This window comes from Nelusetta ayraudi, unplaced genomic scaffold (assembly GCF_046127955.1).
Source record: "Nelusetta ayraudi isolate G7.1 ecotype Tasmania unplaced genomic scaffold, CSIRO-AGI_Nayr_v1 ptg000071l, whole genome shotgun sequence".
NCBI classification, from domain to species: Eukaryota; Metazoa; Chordata; class Actinopteri; order Tetraodontiformes; family Monacanthidae; genus Nelusetta; species Nelusetta ayraudi.
This window is the reverse complement of record NW_027466121.1, coordinates 3,816,166-3,840,429: the sequence shown is the minus strand read 5'-3', so window position 1 is coordinate 3,840,429 and position 24,264 is coordinate 3,816,166. Positions and strand designations below refer to the sequence as shown.

Here is a 24,264-nt window from a genome sequence, read left to right as displayed (position 1 = left end):
GCCCTTGTGGCACATTGTGCCCTGTGAAAACAAGTACGGCTGCTGAACATAACAGCAATATCAGCTTCAAACATATGTATTATCTAGTAGCAGCAGCCTTTGGTGAATTTAATCTTTCCACCTACTCACCAAGATGAAAAGGCATCACTTCCTTCTCGAGGAACTAATGGATGTTTGGCCACGAGGGATCACTATTAGTGCCAACAAAACCGCATCGACTGACTTGGAGAGATTTTTGCAGCACTTTACAGACACATTTTAAACTAATGTTCTCGGCTTTCCAATATGTTTTTTTGTTTTTTTTTTCAAAATTTCTATACATTCTAATAAATTACTGGATATTTAGCTCTTGTTACTTGTGTCTCAAATCCGTTAGAATCTGAAGTTTTTTGTTTTCTCCATTTTTCAGAAAGATGATTTGATTGGCTTCATCATACTTACAAGTCTGGGTTTATTTATTTGTCGTATTTTTTGTCATAGCTTAGACGTGTTTGGTGCCCCCACCCTGCCCTTTGAGGGATGTTGCCTCATCCTCCTCACATGTGCGAGCAAACCTGCGACCTAAATAAGATCAGCGCCTGCATCTCAGTATGTGATGATCTCTGTGGAGGCCTGAGGGGAGGCCTCAAATCAAAGAAACCTGCATATGCAGCAAGCATGTGCAACACTTTTATCGCTTCATTTTTAACACCCATTGTTTTGTATTAGAAAAGTAGATGAGAACATGAGGAGATATCGCAAGCATGAAACGGAAGTCACACTGAAAAAAATGACGTTTTTTTCCATTGGACCATAACCTTCTCTGAGAATACCTGGAAGGACAAGGGCAACATGAGGTGTATTGATTGCCTTGCATTAATTAACACATACAGTACAATTAGTCCGTAATTCCCTATGGAATGCAGCCAAATTATAGAGGTAACTGACCACAGGAGTTGGGACGCTTTTCCCTTTTTGAAATATTACTCTGCAGCTGCCAAAAAAAAAAGGTGAAGGGCAGTGGAAGGCCTGTGTGCGCGTGCGCGTGCGCGTTGCACATGCTGTGACTTTCCAGCACCAAGCAGCGGGATAATTAACAGCAGTGGTTCCATTTGTCTTCACTTTAGCCACACAGCTGCAGCCTGGTAGTGCAGCACTCTGTCATATCTGAGTAATTAATAACACAGAAATGGGGAGAGGAATGGAGGCGTGGGAGTGGACGTAGACGTAGCCATTGTTAATCAGGGGGGAAAAAGGGCCATTACTAGTTTTTCATGTTACAAAACGCCACCTGGCCATTTAGTGGTTTTAGTGGGTGCTAATTGGGACAGTCTGATGTACTTTCTATTGATTTGGACAGATCTTCTTTTTTTTTTTATAAAATGTATAATCATAAGGTATCATCTGAAAATGTGTGGCGTTACTTCGGTTCACATCACACGCCCTCTCTGTCTCTTGACTACCAGCTCTTTCTATCCTCTTGTTTACAAAGCTGGAGCGGGAACAAGAACAAGAACCCGTGTCTGGGCTTTTTGTCGCAGTCTAGACAAACAATAAAACTGAAATGGTTTTAGGTTCATGGAGTATTAAAAAGAAAAGTTCTATGAATGGTATGTGTTCATGCTTGTTTGATTGAGGCATGGGACCCCCTTTCTAAATGTCTCGTTTCTTGCATCCCCCAGTTGAAGAACAGCCTAAAAGACAACCTGTGTCTGGACCAGGGCCCCGACACCGAAAACATCCCCATCATGTACCTCTGCCATGGAATGACACCGCAGGTCAGTGCACTCTCACTCTGCTCTGCTCTGTGCTTCCTCGCCCTTCGAATCCAGCTCTTCTCCAAGGTATTGATCACACGAGGCGATCGTGGGGGAGGTTGTCTGCGGCAGATAATTGGCCTCTCGCGCACTCTTTGTTATTTTGAATGAGGGATTTAGGCAGAGCAACTCTTGCACAGCGTTGCAAAACGGCAGCAGAGACGGTCGAGAGATATCTCTTTGTCCTCTAAACAAAAACGCTTTCAGTCCTTTTTCCTGCGTGGAGTCATTAACAGTTGGGAATAAAACGACAGTGACAACTCTCTCATCAGTTTCATTGTTGTTATTGTGGCTACCCCGCACATGGAAAAGAGCATCGCAGCGGGTTTTGATAGGGCCTTTTCTGTGAGTTCTGTTTGTGTCAAGCCAAGTATTCCCTTTATTTTGTTTTCGGTGAAACCCTGAGGGATGCAAGTTGCTCCTGTATGTTTACCAGCTGCTGAAAACAGCAAAGAGGTGCAGACTTAGGGTAGATGAAGTGGTCTTCTCTCAATCCACTCCTGGCTGAAGGAAACCAACAGTGTTTCTGCTACAAGTCCACCTGGTGTGAACAGGTGAGCACGACTGCGGAAATCTCTAGTTGGAAGCAAGTTATGTGTTTGTGTTGGGAGTTAGTCTCCGATGACTATCATACATACTTCCCCCTCCAGTTAAAGGAGAATTTATAATAGGCTACAATGGCATTCAGACTGGTATATCCATGCTGTTTCATTTTTTTCCTTCATCTCTCCATATATGCATATGAAAGTCATATTACCTTTGTGCTTGCCAATGAAAAGTTCTAAAGCGCTCTTCACACCGTGACATTAACGCTATTTTGGCCTGGACTGTTTAGCAACTCTTGAGCTATTTCCCTCCCGTAGAAATAGCTCAAGAGCAATCCTGGAGCCACTGAAGCCAGTCAACAAGCCTATCAGCCTCCTGCAGATTTGGAGTTCTTTAATGCCGGGGGGCAGCGAAGGCGCCACTTACTGCCCCTCTAATGGAGTCCCTGAAAGCCACTTTCGACGCCGAGAGAGTGTGACTGCGTATTTACACTTTTCACCACTTTTAAGAAAAACTTTCCTGTGGCACCTCAAGCAAAAAAGAATCTATAATTTCACTTCACTGGCTGTGTTATTGCCCGAGCCGCCTTTAAAGAGACTTTTCACATTGGGGGAAGAGCCTCCGAGCCCCGCTGCCATTGTCACCAGAGGTTAATAGCTTCGACCGGCACTTTGACATCAGAAACATCCAGGTTTCTGTCCAGGTCGTCCTCACGAAATAGCCTTGTGATGCTGACGCAGCCGCTGGCGTGTCCATTTGTCTCCTGTCCGGGTAGACGGAACAATCGGCAAAGCAGCACTGTAGACGCAGTTCCTATTATCCACTCCTCTTTGTGCCTGAATGCGTTTAATTTCACGCGATAACGTGGTGTAGGCGAGGCCAGAACGGAGGGTCTGGGGCTCAGTCTGTTCACCGTAATGTGTTCAGTTCAAGTTCAGGTCCAGTGTGCTAAAATATTTAAGGAAGCCCGCCTGCGTTCTAAAAATTTGACAGAGGACTCGGAACAGGAGCAGATGGATGGAGTGTTTTGTGGCCCAACTCATGAGAAAAAAAGTATATCATGGGATATGTAGAAAACATGCACTTTCATGTCAGTTGAAAATGAAAAGTGCTACAGCAAAATATCCATCTTTGAAGCCCCACGATAATTAGCTCTATACTGAATTTACAGCTATTTTATTGATTTATACTTACTAATAATATCATTTCTTCAAGTTCGGCGGGCCGGAATAAAAAGCTCAAGAGGCTGCATCAGGTCCCCTGGCCGTAGTTTGCCCATGCTTGAGTAAGACCCTTGCTCTATGTCTATTGTTATATATATGAGAACCGTTCTAAGGGTTGGAAAACCAAATTACTTTTATTGCACTGCACGTATACACTTTTATGAATGTATTTATGGGCATTATGTTGAGCTTTTATTGATATAAAAACCATAAATCAAGCCAAATTTTACACAGTGGACCTTTAAAATCCGCTTTCCCCACAGTGACAGCAGGTAAATGTATGTTATGTATTAATGTATTCAGCCTGTGGTGGAGCAGACTGCCCTCCATCCCAGCCACGCTTGCCTAAAGTGAGGCCCATGGCCCCGTTTCATTTTCTGTGCGCCGCACGGTCTCGCAGTGCCATTCGTCTGCCGTCTGAGAGGTTTTGTTAAAAAAAAAAAAAACCCAGAGGGAACGCATCGAATCCACATTTTGAGCACATTAGGAAGTGGAAAGCCGGGCAATTTCACTTCCAGTCGGTGTTCGGCTTCTGAGGAGTTATTTTGAGATACCAAAAGGCAGGGAAAATTAACCGATAATTTGTTTGGCCCGTGTTTACGAAGGATTTGGCGCTCGCCGGCGAGGAAAAAGAGCGACTGGTGGCGTAAATCACCCTCTGATCCGCGTCGTGTCTCCAGATAACAGAGACGTTTGGGTGGCTTTGTGAGGATAAGTCGCGATAGCAGCGGGATATAATTACACAACGCGGGATCAGCTACGGGAGCTAATCACTTTATAGGCCAGAGATGCTCGCGCTTATACATTAAGTCTAGCGTGCGTACGCACAAAATAAAAAAGGAAGTTGATATTTAATCTGCTTCTACCTGCTACAACAACCATAGAAGGATTAGATCTTGTCATCAGCATATTGAGGCGGGATCACTAATCTTTGCTTTTAGTGGATATTCCCGCCACCATTAAAAGAATAAACTGCCTCTGCTCGGATTAATTTAATCAAGACACAGGAGAAGAGAACGCGTCTCCGGGGAGGTCAAAGCTGGTTTTGTTGAGCCTGAATTTTGGATGAGGGGGTCCCCGAAAGAGCGGCACGAGAGGAGACGGAGGGCCCCGAGGACGCAGAGCGGGGAAGCAGCGAGCGCCGCCTCGTAGTCGACATCAAAGCCCGGGATTTTCCTCTGGTCTTCTATCATGCCTTTATCACTTCTCGCCCTTTATTCTTCATTCACGAGGAATATCTTTTGTTATGTTATTCCCCTCGGTCCTCCTCTCCATCCCTTTATTCCGATTCGTCCGTTTTTTTAGATTAAGTCCAAGCAAGTCCCCCCCCCCTCCCTCCCTCCTCTCTCTCTCTCTCTCTCCGAGCAGAACCACTCAATTTCCGTGCTCGCACGCATATGTGTGTGTGTGTGTGTGTCTTTGCTGCGTTTGTGCCCAACAGGATGGATAGACGCGGCTCTGAATACCTGATGAAGCCCTGAATGTCAACGACGCATAAGTTGCCTCGATTTCCGTTTGGCAGCCACGAGCCGCAGACGAGGGAGCGAAGCCCCAGGAGGTTGGGCTCACGCAGGCGGAGGAGAGAATGAGATGGAGGGAGATTTCAATCAAACGGAGGGCGAGAGACGCTCGGCATCGTGGGTGCAGAAGCACGTATATGGTCGAGCCATCGAATTCAGGACACGCGGCGGGTCGCAGCAGTTTGTGCTGCAAAGCAAAACTTTCCGATGTGAGGTCCAGAGGTTGGCCAGAACTGCTTGGTCTGAGACAATAACTCTTGAGATGTTGCAACTTTATAATTGCATTTGTGTTTTGTTTTGTTTTGGTTTTGTTTGAGGTTTTTTTCAAAAATCCAATGACTTTTGTCCGGAGACACGACTCCGCACCACTGCTCCCCCACAAAATGGGCCGTCGGTGCAAAACGAATCCCACAAGAGCGCCGGCCGACCTTTTCTCGCACCAGAACGAAGATAAATGGCAGCCTGCGGCTCCCGCTGTTATCCATTTTTTTTGTCTGCCAGTAACATTCATCGGAGGGAGAGGGGGGGGGACAAAAAACATTCCTCAGTCATCATCTCTAATCCAGTTCTCCTTCGGTGACTCAACCAGAAAATACTCCATCTTTCTTTCGGCTAGCTGCTACAAGTCATCACAAATGGCCCCTGACAAAGAAGTTCAACTCCATTTTATAATTCTGAGGTAATTCAAAACTCCAAACTCACTCATATGAAATATCTGCTCCGTGTATAGTATCTGCAATGAGCACCTCAAGAGCTTTGCATGACACTGTTATAAGTCGCTTTGTACTTTTGTTCGATAATTTAATCAATAATAGATTAATTAGATGAATTAATTAGTTGCTGTTAATTTTATTATGCCATATTCAGGGGCATCAACTATCACGTGATGTGTGGTGATTTGTTGGTATAACCGACAAGGTTTTTTTCTTTTTTTTCTTTGGCAGCCAGTGCTCACAATGCAGAACTGAGGCAGATTGTGGCCACATGGCTGATTTACATCTGTGGTCCCTGAGGAGGAGTGATGTCAGAAAAACACATTTTTGGGAGAAAAAAAAAAAAATAAAAACAGAGTGAGACAAAATGACAAGACATAACACAGGCCGCAGAGTAACATAGGCAATAGACATGTATCATAGAAAAGTGACTACTGGTGCCCACATTGTTTGCAAATTGCCTCAGGCCTGTTTTTGTACGATTGTGAATGAGTCAATTTGTCAAATATTAAGGGCAATGTAGCTTTACCAAAGGATGAGTGCTGAAATGAACTTCAACAATCACCCGTAATTGTTGCCTTTGTGCTCCCTGTGTTACTTGTACAAATTGCTTGAGAGGTGGCGGCACAAGATTGTTAATAATTGAATAAAATAAACAAATATTTGAGAAGGAAATGAGGCATTTGAGGGTAAATGAACCATATTTCTTTATGATAATGTTTTGTGCTGTATGAAAGGCGAGACATGACCTCCGAATGAAAATAGACCGCTTCCGTAGTCATTTGATTCCTAATTACCTTACAATTCAGAACCATTTGTTTGACTCCTCCATCGACCTTTTTAATGTTTTTTTTATGTTTAAATTATTTATTCGGGGCTGAGCCTCAGCGAAGTCTTCGCAAGGCGAAGACTCGATTGTATTTGTAATGTTTATTATTATTAACGGTCCGGCTTCGAACCTCATTTTGACCCTCAGTATTCACTGCATCAACTAGTGGTCAATAAACACAGCTTTTTAATATAGCCGAATTAACATTAACATCTATCTTTCATTTGAATCATAATTTATTAAAAAGTGACATCAACTTCAGATTTGCAAATGTGCTTTTTAACCTTGACACAAACCCTTTTTTGTAAACAAAATACGTGAGGAATTTGTTGACATTTTTCATTAGAATAATAGATGTCTGTAGGCTAAAGAACACTTAACTTATTTACGGTTGTTATTTTCAAGCTGCCAATTACTTTTGTGTTTGGACTGCTGGAGGATGCCTCTCCACACAGAAGGACCTCGGATCAGAATCGCGCTCCGGACCCTCTTGCTATGAGGCAACAGTGCAAACCACTGGGCTGCCCACTCAGCCGCTTGCTCCCGCTCAGTAAACGTGGAAAAATGCAACAATAACATTTTTTCTTGACATGCAGCAGGCGGTTAAAAAGCAAATAACCCGTACAAATGTATCTCCGAGTGTATTTTTGTTGTTTTCTCAGCGAGCTGAAAATGTCTTTAATAAGCCGTCACAAGACTCTGTAATCTGCTCCTCCCCTCTCTCGGCTCTCACATCCCTGTCTGTTGGTAAACAAGGAGCCAGCCTCCGAGTCGCTGTAATTTACAGACTCTAATGTGACTGTCGAGTCAGGGGTGAACTGCGGGGCAATGAACAAAGTTTGGGAGCCAGTGTTCACATCAGTGAAATAGTGAGTGACTGGAGTGGAGTGGAGGCTAATAGAAATCTGATCTGCACGGCCATTTTTTGCTGTAGCCTTGTAAAGAAGATTGCTTTTTTTGTCCCGATCAATGAAGCCGGAAAATTAGACCTTTGGGACCATTTACGCGTGTGTGTGTGTGTGTGTGTGTGTGTGTGTGTGTGTGTGTGTGTGTGTGTGTGTGTGCGTGTGTGTGTGCGTGTGCGTGTGCGTGTGTGCGCGTGCGCGTGTGTCCACTGCTTTTAAGACTAAGCATCAGGATTGTCATTCTGAAGTTCTGTAAAGAAAAAAAGGGGGTCAAGTCAAATCTAACTACCAACATTGTAAAGAATAAAATTGTACTGGATAGTAATGTTTAAAAATATATATATTTGGTCATGCTTAAAAAGAAATAGAAGCACTTAAAAAACAGTAGAGGTCCAGTCCAGCTGGTGTTGACCCCACATAAATGACCCGGACTCTGAATTTTTACCAAGCTAAATGAGCCGCAGAAAAGTTCCACAGCCAGCTTTGATATTTGTTGAGGCAGTTGCGGTTCAGAGAGAGAAAAAAAAAATGACTTGTTTTGATAAAAGAAAACCCAAGTAGCAGAACAAGTTTAATCAAAGATTAAACTTTGGAACAACCTTTCCTCTTGGGGAAAAAGTACTTTCTCCTCCAGTTACTTTTCATACTGAAAATAGAAAGACATTGATTTATTGCTGGCCGTGTATTAATAACTTAAAATGGTGTATCACCAGGGAGCCGGCTTGATAAAAACAAGAAAAAAAGAAAGAAAAGCAAACCAATTACCCAACTTTGGAAAGTTTTCCGTGTGTGTGTGTGTGTGTGTGTGTGTGTGTGTGTGTGTGTGTGTGTGTGTGTGTGTGTGTGTGTGTGTGTGTGTGTGTGTGTGTGTGTGTGAAAGAAACCCAATTACTGGACTCTCCAAAACTTTAACCTTTGACAAACTTATCCTTGTTTGTCAGTGTCTATTCATCAGCGGCCGTGGATAATATTCACGACTCCTTCTCGAGATCAAACGGCCTCAAGCTTCTCAGCGCAATCTCCTTTTCCAAGCTGTGAGTTTTGAAACTTTCCCCTCATTTCCACCGGCTGCGTTAAAGAGGCGAGCAGGGGTTGCAGAGGCGACACAGGCGGCAGGATGTGGCGGAGCGCGCCAGCTAATTTCTCGGGTCATTAAGAGACGTTGGTTATAAAATGGGAGATATTGAAATGGTTTTTGTTGCGCTGAAGTAATCCATTTTCAAAATGACTGTGGCTCTAAGCCTATTAAAACTGGCACCAGTCTGATCACTGTCCGATACTGTAATGAGCTCTTTATCTCTTTCTCATGTGCTCGCGTGGCTGGCACGCGCATTCGACAGTGCGTGTGTGTGTGTGTGTGTAAAAATGAGAGAGAGAGAGAGAGAGAGAGAGAGACTGTTTTCAGTCCTTTAATTTCCATCTATGAATCACAGCCATCACCATCACTTCATCCTCGCCTCCTCCTCTACCTCTCACTGCTCCACTTGCCTTGAAGGAACCTCTTCATTATCAACTTTGTGTCTTTGCGTGTGTGTGTGTGTTTGCGCAAGCATGTTAGAGTTGTCACGTAGCCACTGGAGCAGATGGCTGAGGAGGGAGACCTCAGTGATTGTCCTATCCAACTACAAGCCACGCAATCAGCGAGAGGCTCGCCCAGTCACATTACAAACACAGTTGTTTGTTTTGTAAAGGGGAAAATGAACTGGAAAAAAAAAATACTTGTGGGTCGCTGTGTGACTGCGGAATACTTTGTGAAAGACAGAGGGGAAAAAGTGAAGCCAAGTTGGCACTTTTTTATTGTTCAAGTGGCTGAGCGGTCCGGTCTTAAAGTACATAAAGTAGAACACGATGTGGTTTGAAAAGCATCCTAATTGCAGCGCGCAATTTGTGACGCTTTCCCTATCGACTGTATATAACTGGACGGGTCTCAATCTAACTTTATATACAGTCATTCTGTAACCTTTATCAGCACACTGTGCTTAAGGCATACAAACACAAGTGTGCAATTTGGGACAACAAAAAAAAAAGTCAGGGACCACTACAAGACTGGTTGTAGAACTGTTTGCTTTGTACAAGTCAAATTACTGACCATAAGGAAGGAATAATCATTATATGTTGTTGATTAATACAGATGAATATTTATAATTGACAATTTATTATAATTACAGCTGCAGTAACAACCCTGCTGATACTTGGTAAAACAGCATTCCCACATTTGTCACATTGCTTTAATATAAATTCATCTCTTTTTTTGCTAACTAGCGGTCATGTCGGTGCAATAACTTGCTGCGGGCGGTTCTATTTAAATGAATTTGAAATGATGCCTTTTTCACACAAGATGAAAGAGACCCATAATATTCTCCCAGAAAAAAAAAACCCGCCCATTTACGCCCTGAAAACCAGGAAAGTTCACGCACACACTAACAATGTCTAATAAAATAATTTTAAAAATGCTTTAAAAAGAGCTGCTAAATATCTTGCTTATAAAAATCAATCCTTCACTGAGCACTGCTGCCCTGTACACGGGGTAGACGAGGTTGACCTAAAATGATCCCAGTACTCACATTCAGCTGTTCAAGCCCAGAGCTTCATCCATTTGAAGGTCATTGATCCAACCATCAGCTTCACTTTAATCGTGGAAAACCATTTGAAGGAGGCAACGAGCCCCAGTTTATTTCCAGTGCTGCGTCAACAGTGTGTGGGGTTGTTCATATGTTGGTCATTTCGTAATAGTCACTTCAATCAAGTGGGTTTATTGTTCCCAGCTTCATATGAAGCTAATCATTAACACAGACACGGACAAACTGAACAGGACTTCTTGACTTCTGACTCATTTTGCCCAATTTGTTCCAATTCTCTTTCCAATATTAATCTTAAATTTTCCTTCCCACATAAAAGCCATTCAACAGGAAGCTGGCACTGAACTCTCAAAGAAAACAATTCCAAAAGGAGTTATACTTTCTCCAACTTCCTTACATCTTATCCCTGCTTGCAGTACACCCACGTCCCGCACAACAGCCTTTGCTAAGATTACACTGAGGTTCAATTACAGTTCTAGTCACAGACACTTTTGTGAATATAATAAGCGCATTGTTGCTTAACAGAGCCAATGGTGGAATGATACAGGGTCTACAATGTAGGGATATCTTTAACTATTTTTCATTTTAAGACCAATTCAAAACCGCTAAAGGAATTTATGTCTGTGTGTTGGCAGATAACCAATTGTGTTGAGTTAAAAAAAAAAAAAAAAATGAGAACAGTCTGCAGAGATCTACAGCTACCCAGTTTAAAAAAAAAAAAAAAAAATGTTATTTCCGGACACAGACAAAGGGCCAAAAGACACAGGAAATATACAGCGTCTAAATCTACGGGAGATGCAGACACGGCTGCAAGATGTGGCCTCGTTTCATAAGACCACCCTTCCTCCGTCGCTCCTGACAGACAGCGCTCATCACAATGACGGCCTTTGAAGAAGCGTCGACGCCTGAATACCTCAGGATGAATATATTCCGCTTGCTCTGGAGGAAATCTCCGGTTGTGAGGCGTAGAATGCGCTGCCATTTTGGGAGAAATACCCCTGGAAGCCCTTTTTTACGGGAGCGCTGCACCGACTGCCTATTGATGGTGCTCTCTTTAAAAAAATATATATACAGTATATATATGTATATTCCCACTTAGCTTGCCCCTGCTCGTTGGAGCTGTGCTTCCTGCACCGCAGACAACCAACTTCCCCCACCGGCAAAAACGCATTCACTCTTGCCTTTGGCTCCAGCCAAAGCTTTTCGAGAAGAGCAACCCAGTAATGTTGCATGAGTTGGACGTTAAAGAGCAGGAAATCACCATCGGCGGCTCACGGGCTCCTCTTTTGTCCGGCGCTTGTTAACGCGTACACCTGTCAGGCGAGATTGCTATCTTGTCCGGCGCAGCGCTGCGCTAATCCTTCTATTAGAGGCCTTAAGAAGGCGTGACGGCAGACAAGATAGCATTAAGCCCCCTGTTGGCGGCCGAGTAGCAATCTACTGACAGATGGAACTTTAAAGGCTCTTATTAGCGCATGGGGGACATGTGGGGAGCGCCCCCCCCCCCCATCCCCCACCCCCCTGTAGTCAGAGTGCATGGACGCTCTCAATGAAACTCTGCCACGTGCACATGAATGTGTTTCGGTCTGTCTTTGAGTGCATTTTGCGTCTTTTTATTTTTTGCAAAGAGCTGCGCAGAATCTCGTTGACTGGTTAAAAGGGCGGTAATGGCTCCCGTCAAGAAATGTTCTGTTCCTGCAAGACGGTCATTATTCTCATCACTTATCTCCCCCGCAGTTTCCACACATATTCTCCTGCAAACACACACACACACACACACACACACACACACACACACACACACATACACACACACACACTCGGCAGAACTCTTGCATTGCGCTGACGAACTGTTCTTTTTGAGTCTCACGTCGACCTTGATTCTCCTCGTTTGCTCGCCTCGTGCCTGTGATTCTCCCTCTCGTTCGCCGCTGTTTTAAAGCTGCAGGTCTTTACTGTATGCTTTGAATTTCAAACCTACATAAGGTGTGTTTGATTACCTAATCTTTGCCCCCCCCCCCCCGCAAAAAAAAATAAAAAATGGGCCAATATTTCCATTCATTACCATCTCCCCTTCGTTCTGTTTTTCGAGGTATGCATAATATCCTCGGCTGAATTCAGGCTGGATCGTTTCTTTGGTTTGTTTGTTGTTTTTTTCATTCCATCCCTGATCTTTTCTCTTTTTTTTTTCTTACCTTCATCTTGTAATTAAATCAGGTAGGAGAATAGTGTGTGCTTTAAGTTGTTGAAGTCAGCTGGAAACTGTTAGAGGCGAGCTAAATAAAAACCTGCCTACTTTTAGTTTCTGCTGCTATTGACCGCACTTATTTCAGATGTAGGCCACAGCGCTGCATCTGTACAGGTGCTTTTTAGAACATTAAGACTCAGCATATAGATACAGTTGGTTCTAAAAAAAAAATAAAATAAAAAATACTTGCCATATTTCCATGGGAATACTGTTATAGCCTTAATGATTTTCAGTATTCAGAATTATCAGCTCAGCAAACTTAACTTTGGCCAAGTAGACATTCATTAGAAAAGAGATGATGATTTCTGCTTTGATCTATTGAAGTATTTCCATTCACACCGAGGGATACCTGCTGTGGTGCTTCTCTAGTCGCTGCCGTTGAAGGCCAAACGTCTTCAAATCATTTCTTCATGGATTCCTTATTACAGGCTCACTGCGCAGTTGAGAGTTCTATTTTCGCTGCTGCCCGAGTCGAGCCGTGGCTGTTGCAGTCACGGAAAATGAAAATTGATTGGTGACCTAGATGGGATTCTGCCTCATTTTTTTTCATCCATAATGGCAGAAACACAATGTTTCCACGTGCTAAAGGGAATGTCCTCATTATGTGTCCTTTATTAGTCGGTAACGTACAGCAAGGAATCAGCTGTGACTGCAAATCCAACTACTCCAAAACGCTTTTATGGGCAAGTTGCGACCTCACATTTCCCACGCAGAAATGTTGAATCATCCCTTTAAAGGGCACACAGAAAACTCTCAAGTTTCATATATAATTTAATAATATAATATACTGTATAATTTATAGTATTCAGTTATGGGATTTGTACATTGTAAGACATTTTTCCTATCAAACAGTTCTAATAATTTAATTAGGGGACTACCCACCTAGAAAACAAAGCTGAGACTACAGATTTACGGTGCAATTTTTTTTTTCATCTTATTGTCTGTATTTCCTGCACCAGCAGAAACCTGTGGTGACATACGCTGTGCTCATTACCTCGGCATTGTATTTTGAAATAACATCCAGAAGGGTATCGCAATCCAACATGAAACGGCATTAGAACAGAGGACAGTGTGATCAAAGCTGGCAGCTGAGGGCACCCAGCTTAAACTGAAATGTGTAAATAATTCTCTTGATAGGATAGGGAGGGAAGATGAGAGGGAAGATATATTGCATCCACTTAATATTTTCCTCAGACCCTCCAAAATGATGTTGGATCTCCGCAGTCAGATTGAGGCTCAGCAAAGATTGAATGTCAACATTGTTTTAGTGCTGTTATAAAGAGTGGCTACCTTTGAGAATGAAATCTGTCAGCCGTCATCAAGACATTTAGACACATTCCTGCTTGTCATTACGGCCAGACAGGACAAGGAGGGGAAAAAAGAGTGATGGCAACACCAGCTGTTGATGCTGTGAGGGTTTTTTTTTTATTATTATTCTATAATAAATCTTGAATATCTGAGCGCATAAGAATAAGCAAACAGTGTACAGGCTGACATCTGTATGAAAATGCTGTGTACTATTTACACACCGTGGGCCACTTTAAACAATTGCTGTAATGTCTATTGATAATGCTTAAGTAGTCTAATGAGCGTCAGCATGTTGCATGACTTGGGCTAATGTGGCACATTGCGGCTCAGGCGTTACGGTTTGTCTTTGCTTCACTGTGATCATGCCGTCACTTTGCTATTTGCCATGAAAACAAGATGATATTCATTTTCCCCAAAGTCGGAACAAAGAAGGTTCCTATTGAAGAAATGGCAAATGTACAACCTAAGACCAATATCAATTCACCACTTGGCCTTACCTGAGCCCTACCCCACTGTTGTTGTGCCGAGTGTGTGCCAGTGCTCATAGTCAGAGTTGTACTGTGTGGTGTGAGGGCTAACCAGATAACCAGCTAACTGAGATTTCCCAAGACCACACATCAAACAGAGCTGTACAAGATATTTCCCAGACAACATGATTCCACTGCAAGACAGCAGCAGAATCTCCTCAATCATCCAAAGAAACTGAAAACGAAAATGTTAGGAATTTTCTGTGTTTATAAAGACTTTAACAACTTTAACAAAAAAAATATTGTGTTGTGTCAGTTAGCATTATTTTGATGATTAACAGTCCTTTTTTCTTTTTATAAAAGCTGCTTAGCAGCTGCAAGATTACTACAGTTTTGGGCTCACAGTCAGCAACGACTGTCAGTGGTGCTGCTGCACCAAAAGCTCACGTGACCACAGGAAAAACACGACTCTGCTCCCGCTCTCTGCACATTGACTTCTACGCTGATGATAAGTCGTTGTTGAAAGGGTGTCCCAATCGGTGGGGGGGCGGGGGGGGGGGATCTTGGAACTTTGAACTGGTGAAATTAGGAAAACGAAATGCACTGACACGAGCAGTTTGCATTTTTCTCGACTTTCTACGTCACAAGTCGAGCTGGTTATCATAACCTGAGGCGTCTCAGCACACTGTTTATTTTAAATGCGGGTGAGGCGTCACTGCATGAGAGCGATTATGCATCTTCCCCATTCCAACCAGGAGTTTCCTGACCAAGCAAACCCTTGTTTATTGTTGGAAGCAGACCACCAAAATCTGTTATTATATTTAATCATTTATTGCAGCCTTTAATGCCCGTAGCGTGACGACCTCAGCCATGTGTTGCAAAGTCGTCCCTGCTCAGCCTCTGTCTTCATCTGCCTGCAGAATGTCTACTACACCAGTTCCCAACAGCTGCACCTCGGAGTTCTGAGCCCCACCATCGACGACGACGACAACAAGTGTCTGGTGGACGTCAACAGCAGGCCGCGGCTACTGGAGTGCAGCTACGCCTCGACCAAGCACATGAAGCTCTCCTGGACCTTCACCCAGGTAAAGCTCAGCAGATTCAGATGGAATTGAATTTAACGGCAGTCATTCCTAGTGAGATATCACCAACTCCAGCAGTGCGCGTGTTATGCACATTTCATCTCCTTCGTTCTTTGATGCACCTTTGATCTTGTTAGTTTGCTAATTGGGTTTCCTGCTGCTTCCTCCCAGCGCGTCTGTGCTGGACCAGAGCCGTGTCTTTTATTTTTTTTCCTCCTCTCACTCTGGCCGCACTTAAACACGGATCACTTTCCATACTTGTGTCTGCGACGTGCTTTTAAAAGCCCATCAAGTTGCGGTTGGATAATGAGCTTTTACACAGCCACACTTTCTGACTTTTCACAAGCCTCTGTCTTATTTTTAATCTTCACACTTTTAATATTGTCTTTGAATGTGACAGATAAGTAGAGGAAGCTGGATAATTAGTATCAAAAAGAGACTGCTGCATGCATGCCCCGAAGCATCTGTGCAGCTTGTGTGTGTGTCCTGTTTTGTCCCTAAAAACAGAATGAATCAAAGGATTGGATCCTTCACATCCATTCCTTTTCTCACCCTCTCTGTTCCTCTTCACCCGGTGAGCTCAAGGACGAGGGCCAGCCTGCCACCACACGTCTGTAGCCACGAGGCTCACTGCCACGCAAAATCTGCCTGCTCATTAGCATCCGGAATCGGAAGTCTTGCCTCAAACTCATGTCAGAAGTCAGACATATCCCAAGTGTATGAGACGTTCTCCCCTTTCGGGTGTTTTGAATATCGAGTGCACTATTTTTTTTTTTTTTTTTTTTTTTTTTAAGTTTGTGGTCAAAAAGTTTGGTTGAGAAGTCAAATCAGGCCTGAGAATGGAAAATTTGAGCATTTCTGCAAGAGAGAAGACTAACAGATACAAAGGGTTGACAGGGGAAGGAAGGCCAGAGCAAAATGAAATATGTCAAATTCAATATTCTGATGTATCTCGGTTTGGAGTAACAGTGGCTGACTTTTGCTACTTAAAGTCAGAGGCTGCACAAAAACCATTCCCTCACCCAAAAATATTAGCCAGAAGCAAGCAGCCACGGCTGCCTTAAAATATATATATATATTAGAATTAATCTATTTTGCTGCTGCTTTTATCCAGAAAGGATAAAAACACCAGGGTTGCATTCAGTCACGCAGATACAACTTGAGAATCTCGAGGCTCACGCAAGTGCACCAACTTATTAGGCTGAATGGCCCCAAGTGCTGCATGAAGAAACAATAAGAGGACAGAGGAAAACATTGTTGCTTGTTTATGGGCATAAATCGTTTTATGGCTTTTTGCTACGAAACACAAAGTACACATTTTCTGCTGGCCTGCAGTATCTCATTAATGTTCAGTGTATTTTAGTTTGCATTGTTAATAGTGTGTTGTTGTTTCCCCCCCACATACAAAGTTGCAGTTGAAACCATTAATATTCTGGGCAACTAAAAACTAAATGGGCATCGTTCTGATTTCACAGTAAAGTCGTCCGAAAAAAAAACAAAAAACAAAGCCGATGATGATGGAAGTTTCAATAATAGTACAGACAGGAAGTGAAATATGAATAGAAAAAAATATATATATATATGTATATATATATATATACATATATATATATATATGTAACAAACCAGAGAAGATCAGAAGGCAAAAGGTGAATCCCCGTCAGTCGGTAAGACAGATGTACAAGCGCGAGAACAAAAGGGAGGGAGAACAGAGAGAGGAGGTGGAGGAGGCAGAGGAGGAGGAGGAGGAGAAGGTGCGGGCGAACAGAGAGGCACTTTCATTTGAAGCCCTCAGTCTGTGTTTGTGAATAAGCGATGAGAGGAGCCTTTGCGGCGCTGAACCGAGCTTGACCCGGAGCCATTGGCAAAAGAAGGGGGGAGAGGAAGATCTGAGCCGCCTCAACGTTAGAGTGAGAAATTCTGCTTCCGCGGCAGGTGTGACTCACTCAGCCAGTAGCACCTCTACTGTCGCTCAGCCCTCTGTGGATGCCACTTATCTGTGGGTGTCCTTATGTCTTTTTTTCTTCTTATTATTACTCAGCCACTGCTGAGCACTTCGCTGCGCACAAGCGGAACAATGTGGTGCCGGCAACGAGAAGAGAAGTAAAAGCAGCCGTCACCCAAGCAAGCGCATCCCCGCTGCTGGTTTTTGTTTTCCCACCGATGCTATTTTAATCCCCCTGTGCCCACACCTTTAGCGGCGTTAAAAAAAAAAAAAAAACGCAGTAAAGACACGACGAAAAACTGGTAATGGAAACGCCGAAACTTCGAAAAACCTTTCAAATATCACTAATAGGTTTTGACGCTCTCATGAGGTGGTTTTTCAGACGTATCGATATAGAGGTAAATCGAAAAAGTGTCATGGAAACACTTTTCTCAAATTTACACTTCAAGTGAAAATGGTGCGTTATGTTTGGACGCAGGAGGAGACTGAATATTTTTTACGAGTAATCAAAGAGAAAAATATAACAACCATTGTTTACAGCAAACAAAAGGAAACATAATTCTCGTAAATCTCGCAGGACAAGATTTTACGAGAATTACGGCTAATTACACCATTCAATGGATACACCTGCAAATGGCTTTGTCGAAATTTTAGAAATATTGCTTTTATTTTGTAAAAAAAAAAACAAAAATGGCAAGAAGTACAAAGTACAGATGTTCGGATCAAAAGTAAAAAGTAGTCAGAAGAAGAAAGTACAGATACTTATATCCAGAAGTATTTTCACTTTTTTACTTCCCACCTCTGGTTATTGATTTATGTTTAAACTTTAAACACCGTCAGACGCGATTGTGTCTTTGCGAAGACTTCAGTATCAGGTTGCTACACTTTCAGAGGAGAAACGCGGGGAAGAAGGCTGACCAGAGTTGCTGGAAGACGTTTCACCTCTCGTCAAAGAGGTTACGTCACTCCTGCCAGAGGCCATGCGTTTTCCGTGTTTTCATCCCTGGCAGCAGGTCACCGGGATCGAATAATTTATGTCTCACACAGCCACGCTTCTCCTCGGCTCGTAATTATTGATGACTTACTTTGCTCTTCGGACATATTCGCTCAGCTCCGAGGCTGAGTTTTGTTTTTGAGAGGATGAAGATGAAATGGACGTATCCTCGTATCTTCACTACGTAGTTGCACTAATGCTCAGTTCTCCGTTCTTACTCTTCTTCCCAATGCTGCCCCCTCACTCACCACATCCTTTCAGAGGCCAATGACCCGGTGATGGAGCGTCTGGTTGACAGATAATGGCCGAACCTGCTGACTGGCTGTCCGATGGCTTTCTGGCCGACTGGCTGTCTGTCCAACTGATTAACTAGCGCTCCCGCCCTAATAGCAGGAAATCAATAGTGTGGCTTCGCTGCGTCGTGCCCTGCAGCATGACAGACAGGCTCGCTGCTGAATTAAATCAAGGCGCGGGGCGGCACGCCAAATATTTGTCTTCGGCGTGTGCATGCATGCGGACATATAGCCGCGTCAGCTGAGACTGAAAGATTGGGCGAAACGCGAACATGTGTGTGAGTGTGTGCGGCGTCACTTGCTCTCCAACGTTTACTCTGAGCCGGAGTCCTCGGGGAAGGCAAGAGGTAGAGCACAGACTTTTAAGTACATTTGCTGGGAGCCACTTAAAGGTTGGCACGCTGGGACAAAGCCAAGTCGGTGGAAACCAGCCGAGGTTAATCACTGCGGGGGCTCTGTAGGAAGGATCAGTGCTTATATGAAGTAGATATAATTGACTATGGACCCTTTTCTTCAAATATTTGCCAACTATATGATTTATATGATTTTTTTCTTTGTGTGGAACTTACTCATACGCATACTCATGCTCGTACCCACGTAACTGCAACACAAAGCTAATGTAAGTTTAAGGATGCGACAGCAGCATTTTGTGCCTCTCCACGACCGACGGCCGATGTCTTGTCCGCCAGGTTTCTTTCAGCGAATGTCTTGGAATCTCATTGGCTCTTCTCAGCCGTCGCCAACTCGTTCCATACATTTAGCATTCAGGATATCGACCAGGCGTCGGGGACACGTCACTGAGCTTTTCGTCCTGCGTCTCGTCTCGGCTCGCACGTTCCGCTCCACCACAGACTCGCGAGTGCCGAATAACTGCTGATTTGCCTCCAACTGGGGATTTGAAAAGGCCGAAGCTAAATTCAATGTACCGTGAGCTGGAAATTAGATTGGATCTTGGCAAGATAGATGGGCAGTGTAATACATTGTGAGGCTCGCGACCGAGGTTCTGACTGATCGATAATGACTGATCAATAGCAATGATCTATCCGCAATTTTATTAGTAGCAGAGCTCATAACCGCCTAAATACAAAGAGTCACACGTTACTTTTATGACACATTAATCACCGACACTGGATCAGTTTCCTCTCATTTTAATCCCACCGTGCTTTTAATGCAGCAGCGCGCCAGGAAGGATCCTCCAAAAACAACATAAGGGCCTTATAAAAACCACCAAGCTTGCACGTCTGCCATTGCTCAATCAAAACGGAGCCAGATTAAATTGGCCCGCTAGCTTTTCCCATCGCTCGTATCTGCTCCGACTCCAGCCCATAAACGAGGAAGAGAGGGCCTGCTGGCGAAGAGGGTGAAAACTGTGGAGAAAGACAATGATGAAACTGTGGTAAAACAACAACAAACAGATGGCATCAGCTCTCTGGAAGGAGAAACTTGTTTACCCAGCAGTAGTGCCATGACAGAGTAATTACCTTCACCCGGTTCGCCCGATCGATGGCGCTGCAATATACACGTCACTTTAAAACATGTCGCACTTCTGCTGGTTTGGTTAAAGGTCAGCGTCTTTCTCAACTACAGTATCAAGAAAGGAGAAAAGTACTGCACTGTCTCAAAAGTCAGGGCTCAGCCACAGCTTTGCAGGGAACAGCAGGGAAGACACCCAACTTGCGGATGAGTTTTGAAAAGAGATGGAGGCATAACATATGGTCGTGTGCTTATCGAATCACAATCATGTTTATCTCTATAGTTACTGCTAACAAACATTATATTCTGAACGGCTAAAACTTAATCCTAAAAGTTTTTATGATTATATTTCTTGGTTTTCTTTCTTCTTCTTTTTTACATTTTTTATTTAGAGAGGGCATTAGAACGCAGTGTTTGCTCTCAGACATTATACAGTCAAATTTTGTCACTCACATTATTTTTTTCTTTTAACAAAACTGAACAAAATACAAAAAATAAGGTATTTTATTTTTGAAAAACGTTTAACACAATGGGAAAGATGGATATATATATATATATTTATATATATATATATATATATACATATATAAATATATATACATATATACATATACGTATATATATATAGGGAGTTTAAAAGAAAGAATGAATGTTTGTCAGTGAGTTTTCACATAAAATACGAGCAATACCAACACATTTTTAGGCCCACCAAGACATTAGAAAATGAAAAGGAGCATTGTATATTCAACCTTCTTGGTTTTCTTTCATCCGTTTTCTATCACGCTACTCCTGCACTCAGGGTTGTGGGAGGCATGTGGATAGAACCCTTGTCCTCCTTGCTGTGAGGCAGCAGTGCTAACCACTGCGCCACCGTGCCACATTTTCTTTCATTACTTTCCAAGATACTGTTGGAATACTCAAGTACTATGCACTTGCTGAGTATTCTTGTGAGGTACAGTGTGCAGCAAAGCGCCTCTTCCAAAATCACTGAAGAATATTGTGTTTAAAATGTCTGCGTCCAGAGTTGTTTGTATCAGGTGATCACAGAATCCATGTCAGCTGATTGGTGGACAGCAGCGGTAGCCGACTGCACACGGGGAGGCAAGTCAGGAGAGCTTGTATCTCTTTAGCGAGCCCCGAGCGAGAGCTAAACAAGTTTCCCCACCGCTCTGCTTGTTCTCTTGGACTGGCAGCGCGATCAGCTCCTTTCCTGGGAAATGTGGAGTGAACGGCAAGAACGAGGAGAGAAATAATGAAGCACGGTGGTCTATTTATCCCTGCGTTTGGGCCTGCGTTGCTCTCGCAGATGTAAACCATATTGATTTTAAAGCAAAGTGGCCCCCGAGACGCGCAGAGCCCCTATGACACAAATGAGTTCAGTCTCCTCCCTGCCAGGGCTCCGCCTCATTAAAACATATTACTGTTGAAGCATCTTATTTAAAGTGACTTTGTTTAGAGGGGGATACCGCGGCAGCGCGTGCGCAGACACGAGGCTCGGAACATTCGACGCACTCGCACATAGATATTGCATCGCTCTGTTTTCCTCCATTTGTGTCAGTTCAGCTCCGTTCACAGTTTTGTTCCCCCACTAAATTCGAATTGACTCTATTCATCGATACGCCGTTTGCAATCAACATCAAAGGGCTAATAAACCCAAGTGTGAGATGAAATGATGCTGATTGGATTAGAAAGTGATCCCATTTCGATCCCGTGTAAACGTGCAAAGATACGATTATTGGTTCGATCAGGTTTATGGGATTTGAGAGACGCTTTTGATTATTTTGATTATTTAGCACGATTATTTATTTTGATTATTTAGCACGCCGACTGCAAACTAGGACAACCATGCCCAACCCCGAGATGCACATGCAGAGGAGAAGTGAAACATGATTAAGTATAAATGGATGAACGCTATAGATGTGTTGTTGCGACCCCGGCTTTGCGTAGCTGTGCGCTGAGATGCCAGACGGGTGCGAAGGAGAATTTGTACCTGCTGGTTTTCGCAGAAAAGGTGTCTGAGGCAGGTGCAAGAGGGCGAGTGCTGTCAGACACATTCGTTACGGAAAGTATTGCAAACTGGAACAATGCAATGTGTACGTGTATCACGCGTGCAATTTCCCAGCAGCAAATTGCAAGTCTTAGATGAGTAGCCCTCCCCTGGCGAGCAGTCCAACGACACCCAGTTTACGGCAGAGTGAACAGAGCAAAGTGCCGAATCCCTCCTCTCGTGCTTGACCTCGTTGTTCAATTAGCGAAACGTTTGATTGCGCAAAGTATTACTTGAATAACCGTTGCTTCAAGTAACTGATGATAAATAAGTTTGCAATTATGGTGGCAAATAGTAATTGTATCCTAAGCTGCGCTGCGACTGATCCCACTGTTTTTTCCCTGTGAAACATCTGTTCCGCTGCGTTAGGTTTTTAATTACAAGTGTGTGGGGACTTGACAGTATAAGAAAAAATGTGCAAATGAATGTCATACATGCTTTATATAGATACATGCCCAGCTGAAAAGTATGTTGTTTTAAAACCTGCAAGTTACTGGTTCACCACATTTTCATCTGTCCAAGCACACGTGAGCACAGAACATTTCAAATCCCTGAATTGCACTACAAAAATGACGACAAACAGGTTTAGGATGGAATAGAAGAAGACAGGCTAGGATATAGTTGGGTTTACCATAGGACTGGTTGGTGGGTACCTGGGAGACGACGTTTGAACATCAAGTATCTATAACTTAAAGTCAAAGCTGCGCTAGTATCTTTTGACATGGTTCTACCTGCTGAACAAGGTATGTCTGAGGTTTGGTTGATGGCATTTCTGATGGAAAGTGGGGATTAACAGTCGATTTCTTTCTGATTGGCCAGTCTTGCGTCAAAAGTGAAGCAAAGTGGAATTCAAAGGGGTTCATCACCAGCTTTTCAATTGTTTCTACTGTTCACACACTTTTGCTGCTTCACGCTGTTAAATGAGCCAAGAGGTGCAAGGTGACCTGTGTGTAAATAGTTTTGGTGAGATTTAATATTGGTTCAGTTCCTCCCAATTCATCTGTATTAATAATTTAAAACTTCATCTGACAGTGTTGTGGATAGTGCAATCAGCCTCATTTTGTCTTTTTCAAATGATCTGATTCCTTTTTTTTCAGAGATACGTTGCCTCTCGCCACTCGTTTGCTAAATAGAATAATCAGAATCAGCTGATGTTTTGAATTGTATTATACCGTGTTATTAAATATTAGCAGGAGGATCTTTGAACTGCAGATCTGAGAGAGGAGATTTTACACATTATCCTTTGCAGTTGGTCTCTGAGATAGTTTTCCTCTGAAAAATATGATGTACTGCTGTGCAGCACTTGCTCATAAATATGCCCTATAAAGTGCCCTGGAATTGCTGCAGTTTGGACTCTTGCCTACTGTATTAAGATATAATTTGTGACTGAAGGCTGTTTGATTTCAGACTTTTTCAAGGTCACAGCAGAAGAACTCGGCCTGGCAGACAGCCTGCTCCCACAGCTTTACTGTCTCTCCAGTGTGTGGGTTGTGCACAGATGAGATAAAGTTTTACTGAAATCCTGGACAGTATATGAAACTAAGAAACTGACTGCTCCTATTTATTTTTTTCAAAGCAGAAAATAACATTGAATGTAACTGCAAAACAAACGATAAAGAAGGTTTGAACTGATCTTTCGTTAACATTTAGGTTTACAATAACAGTAGGTTATTCCCAGGTAAAGACGGTATGACTGCACACTCAATAAATGACAGATATCACAGGTGGAGTGGTGCTGTATCATCAGTAGACTGGTCTGTCCTTTCCAACAGGGGTCAAAGTCGCCCCCTTTGGACATTTTACGATGCCATGGCAGCTTCCCCCCCCCCCCGCCCCTCAGCTGGAGTGGAGGAAGGGGAGAGTGACCTGTCTTAGACTGTCCTCTGGACCCCGCGGAGGAGGTGGGCGAGATGAGGATGCTGCTGCTGCTGGCATCCGTCCTGGATGGCACCCTCACCTCCCACATGAGACTGCGGGGTCTTTAAGCTGCTCCATCAGCGGCAGACTGAGATGAGGCGCCCACAGCGTGGGAGGAAACACTACTCTTCAGCTCCTTAAGCATCTGTCACTTTATGTACCTGTGGAGCTGCTGGAGCGATGAATTTCCCAATGTGGATTAATAGAGATCTATCTATCTATCTATCTATCTATCTATCTATCTATGATCCTTTATGACAAGAATACTCTATGTAAACTGGGCCTAAGGCACCGTTTAACTTTTAAATTTTTCAACAAGACCCTCCTTCGCCATGTTACGCTGCTCGCTAGCGCCGCCTGCAGTGACTTTTGCCTCAAG

General features: G+C 43.4%; 1 protein-coding gene across 1 annotated transcript in view; it reads left to right on the top strand.

The window, feature by feature from the left end:
* The window catches only part of galnt18a (UDP-N-acetyl-alpha-D-galactosamine:polypeptide N-acetylgalactosaminyltransferase 18a), a 121,721-nt gene that overhangs the window by 95,769 nt on the left and 1,688 nt on the right, over nucleotides 1–24,264 (top strand). Inside the window, exons 9-10 of the mRNA XM_076042753.1 lie at nucleotides 1,662–1,757; nucleotides 15,055–15,219. Coding sequence (XP_075898868.1) covers nucleotides 1,662–1,757; nucleotides 15,055–15,219 — 261 coding nt within the window. The remainder of the gene's footprint in view (nucleotides 1–1,661; nucleotides 1,758–15,054; nucleotides 15,220–24,264) is intronic.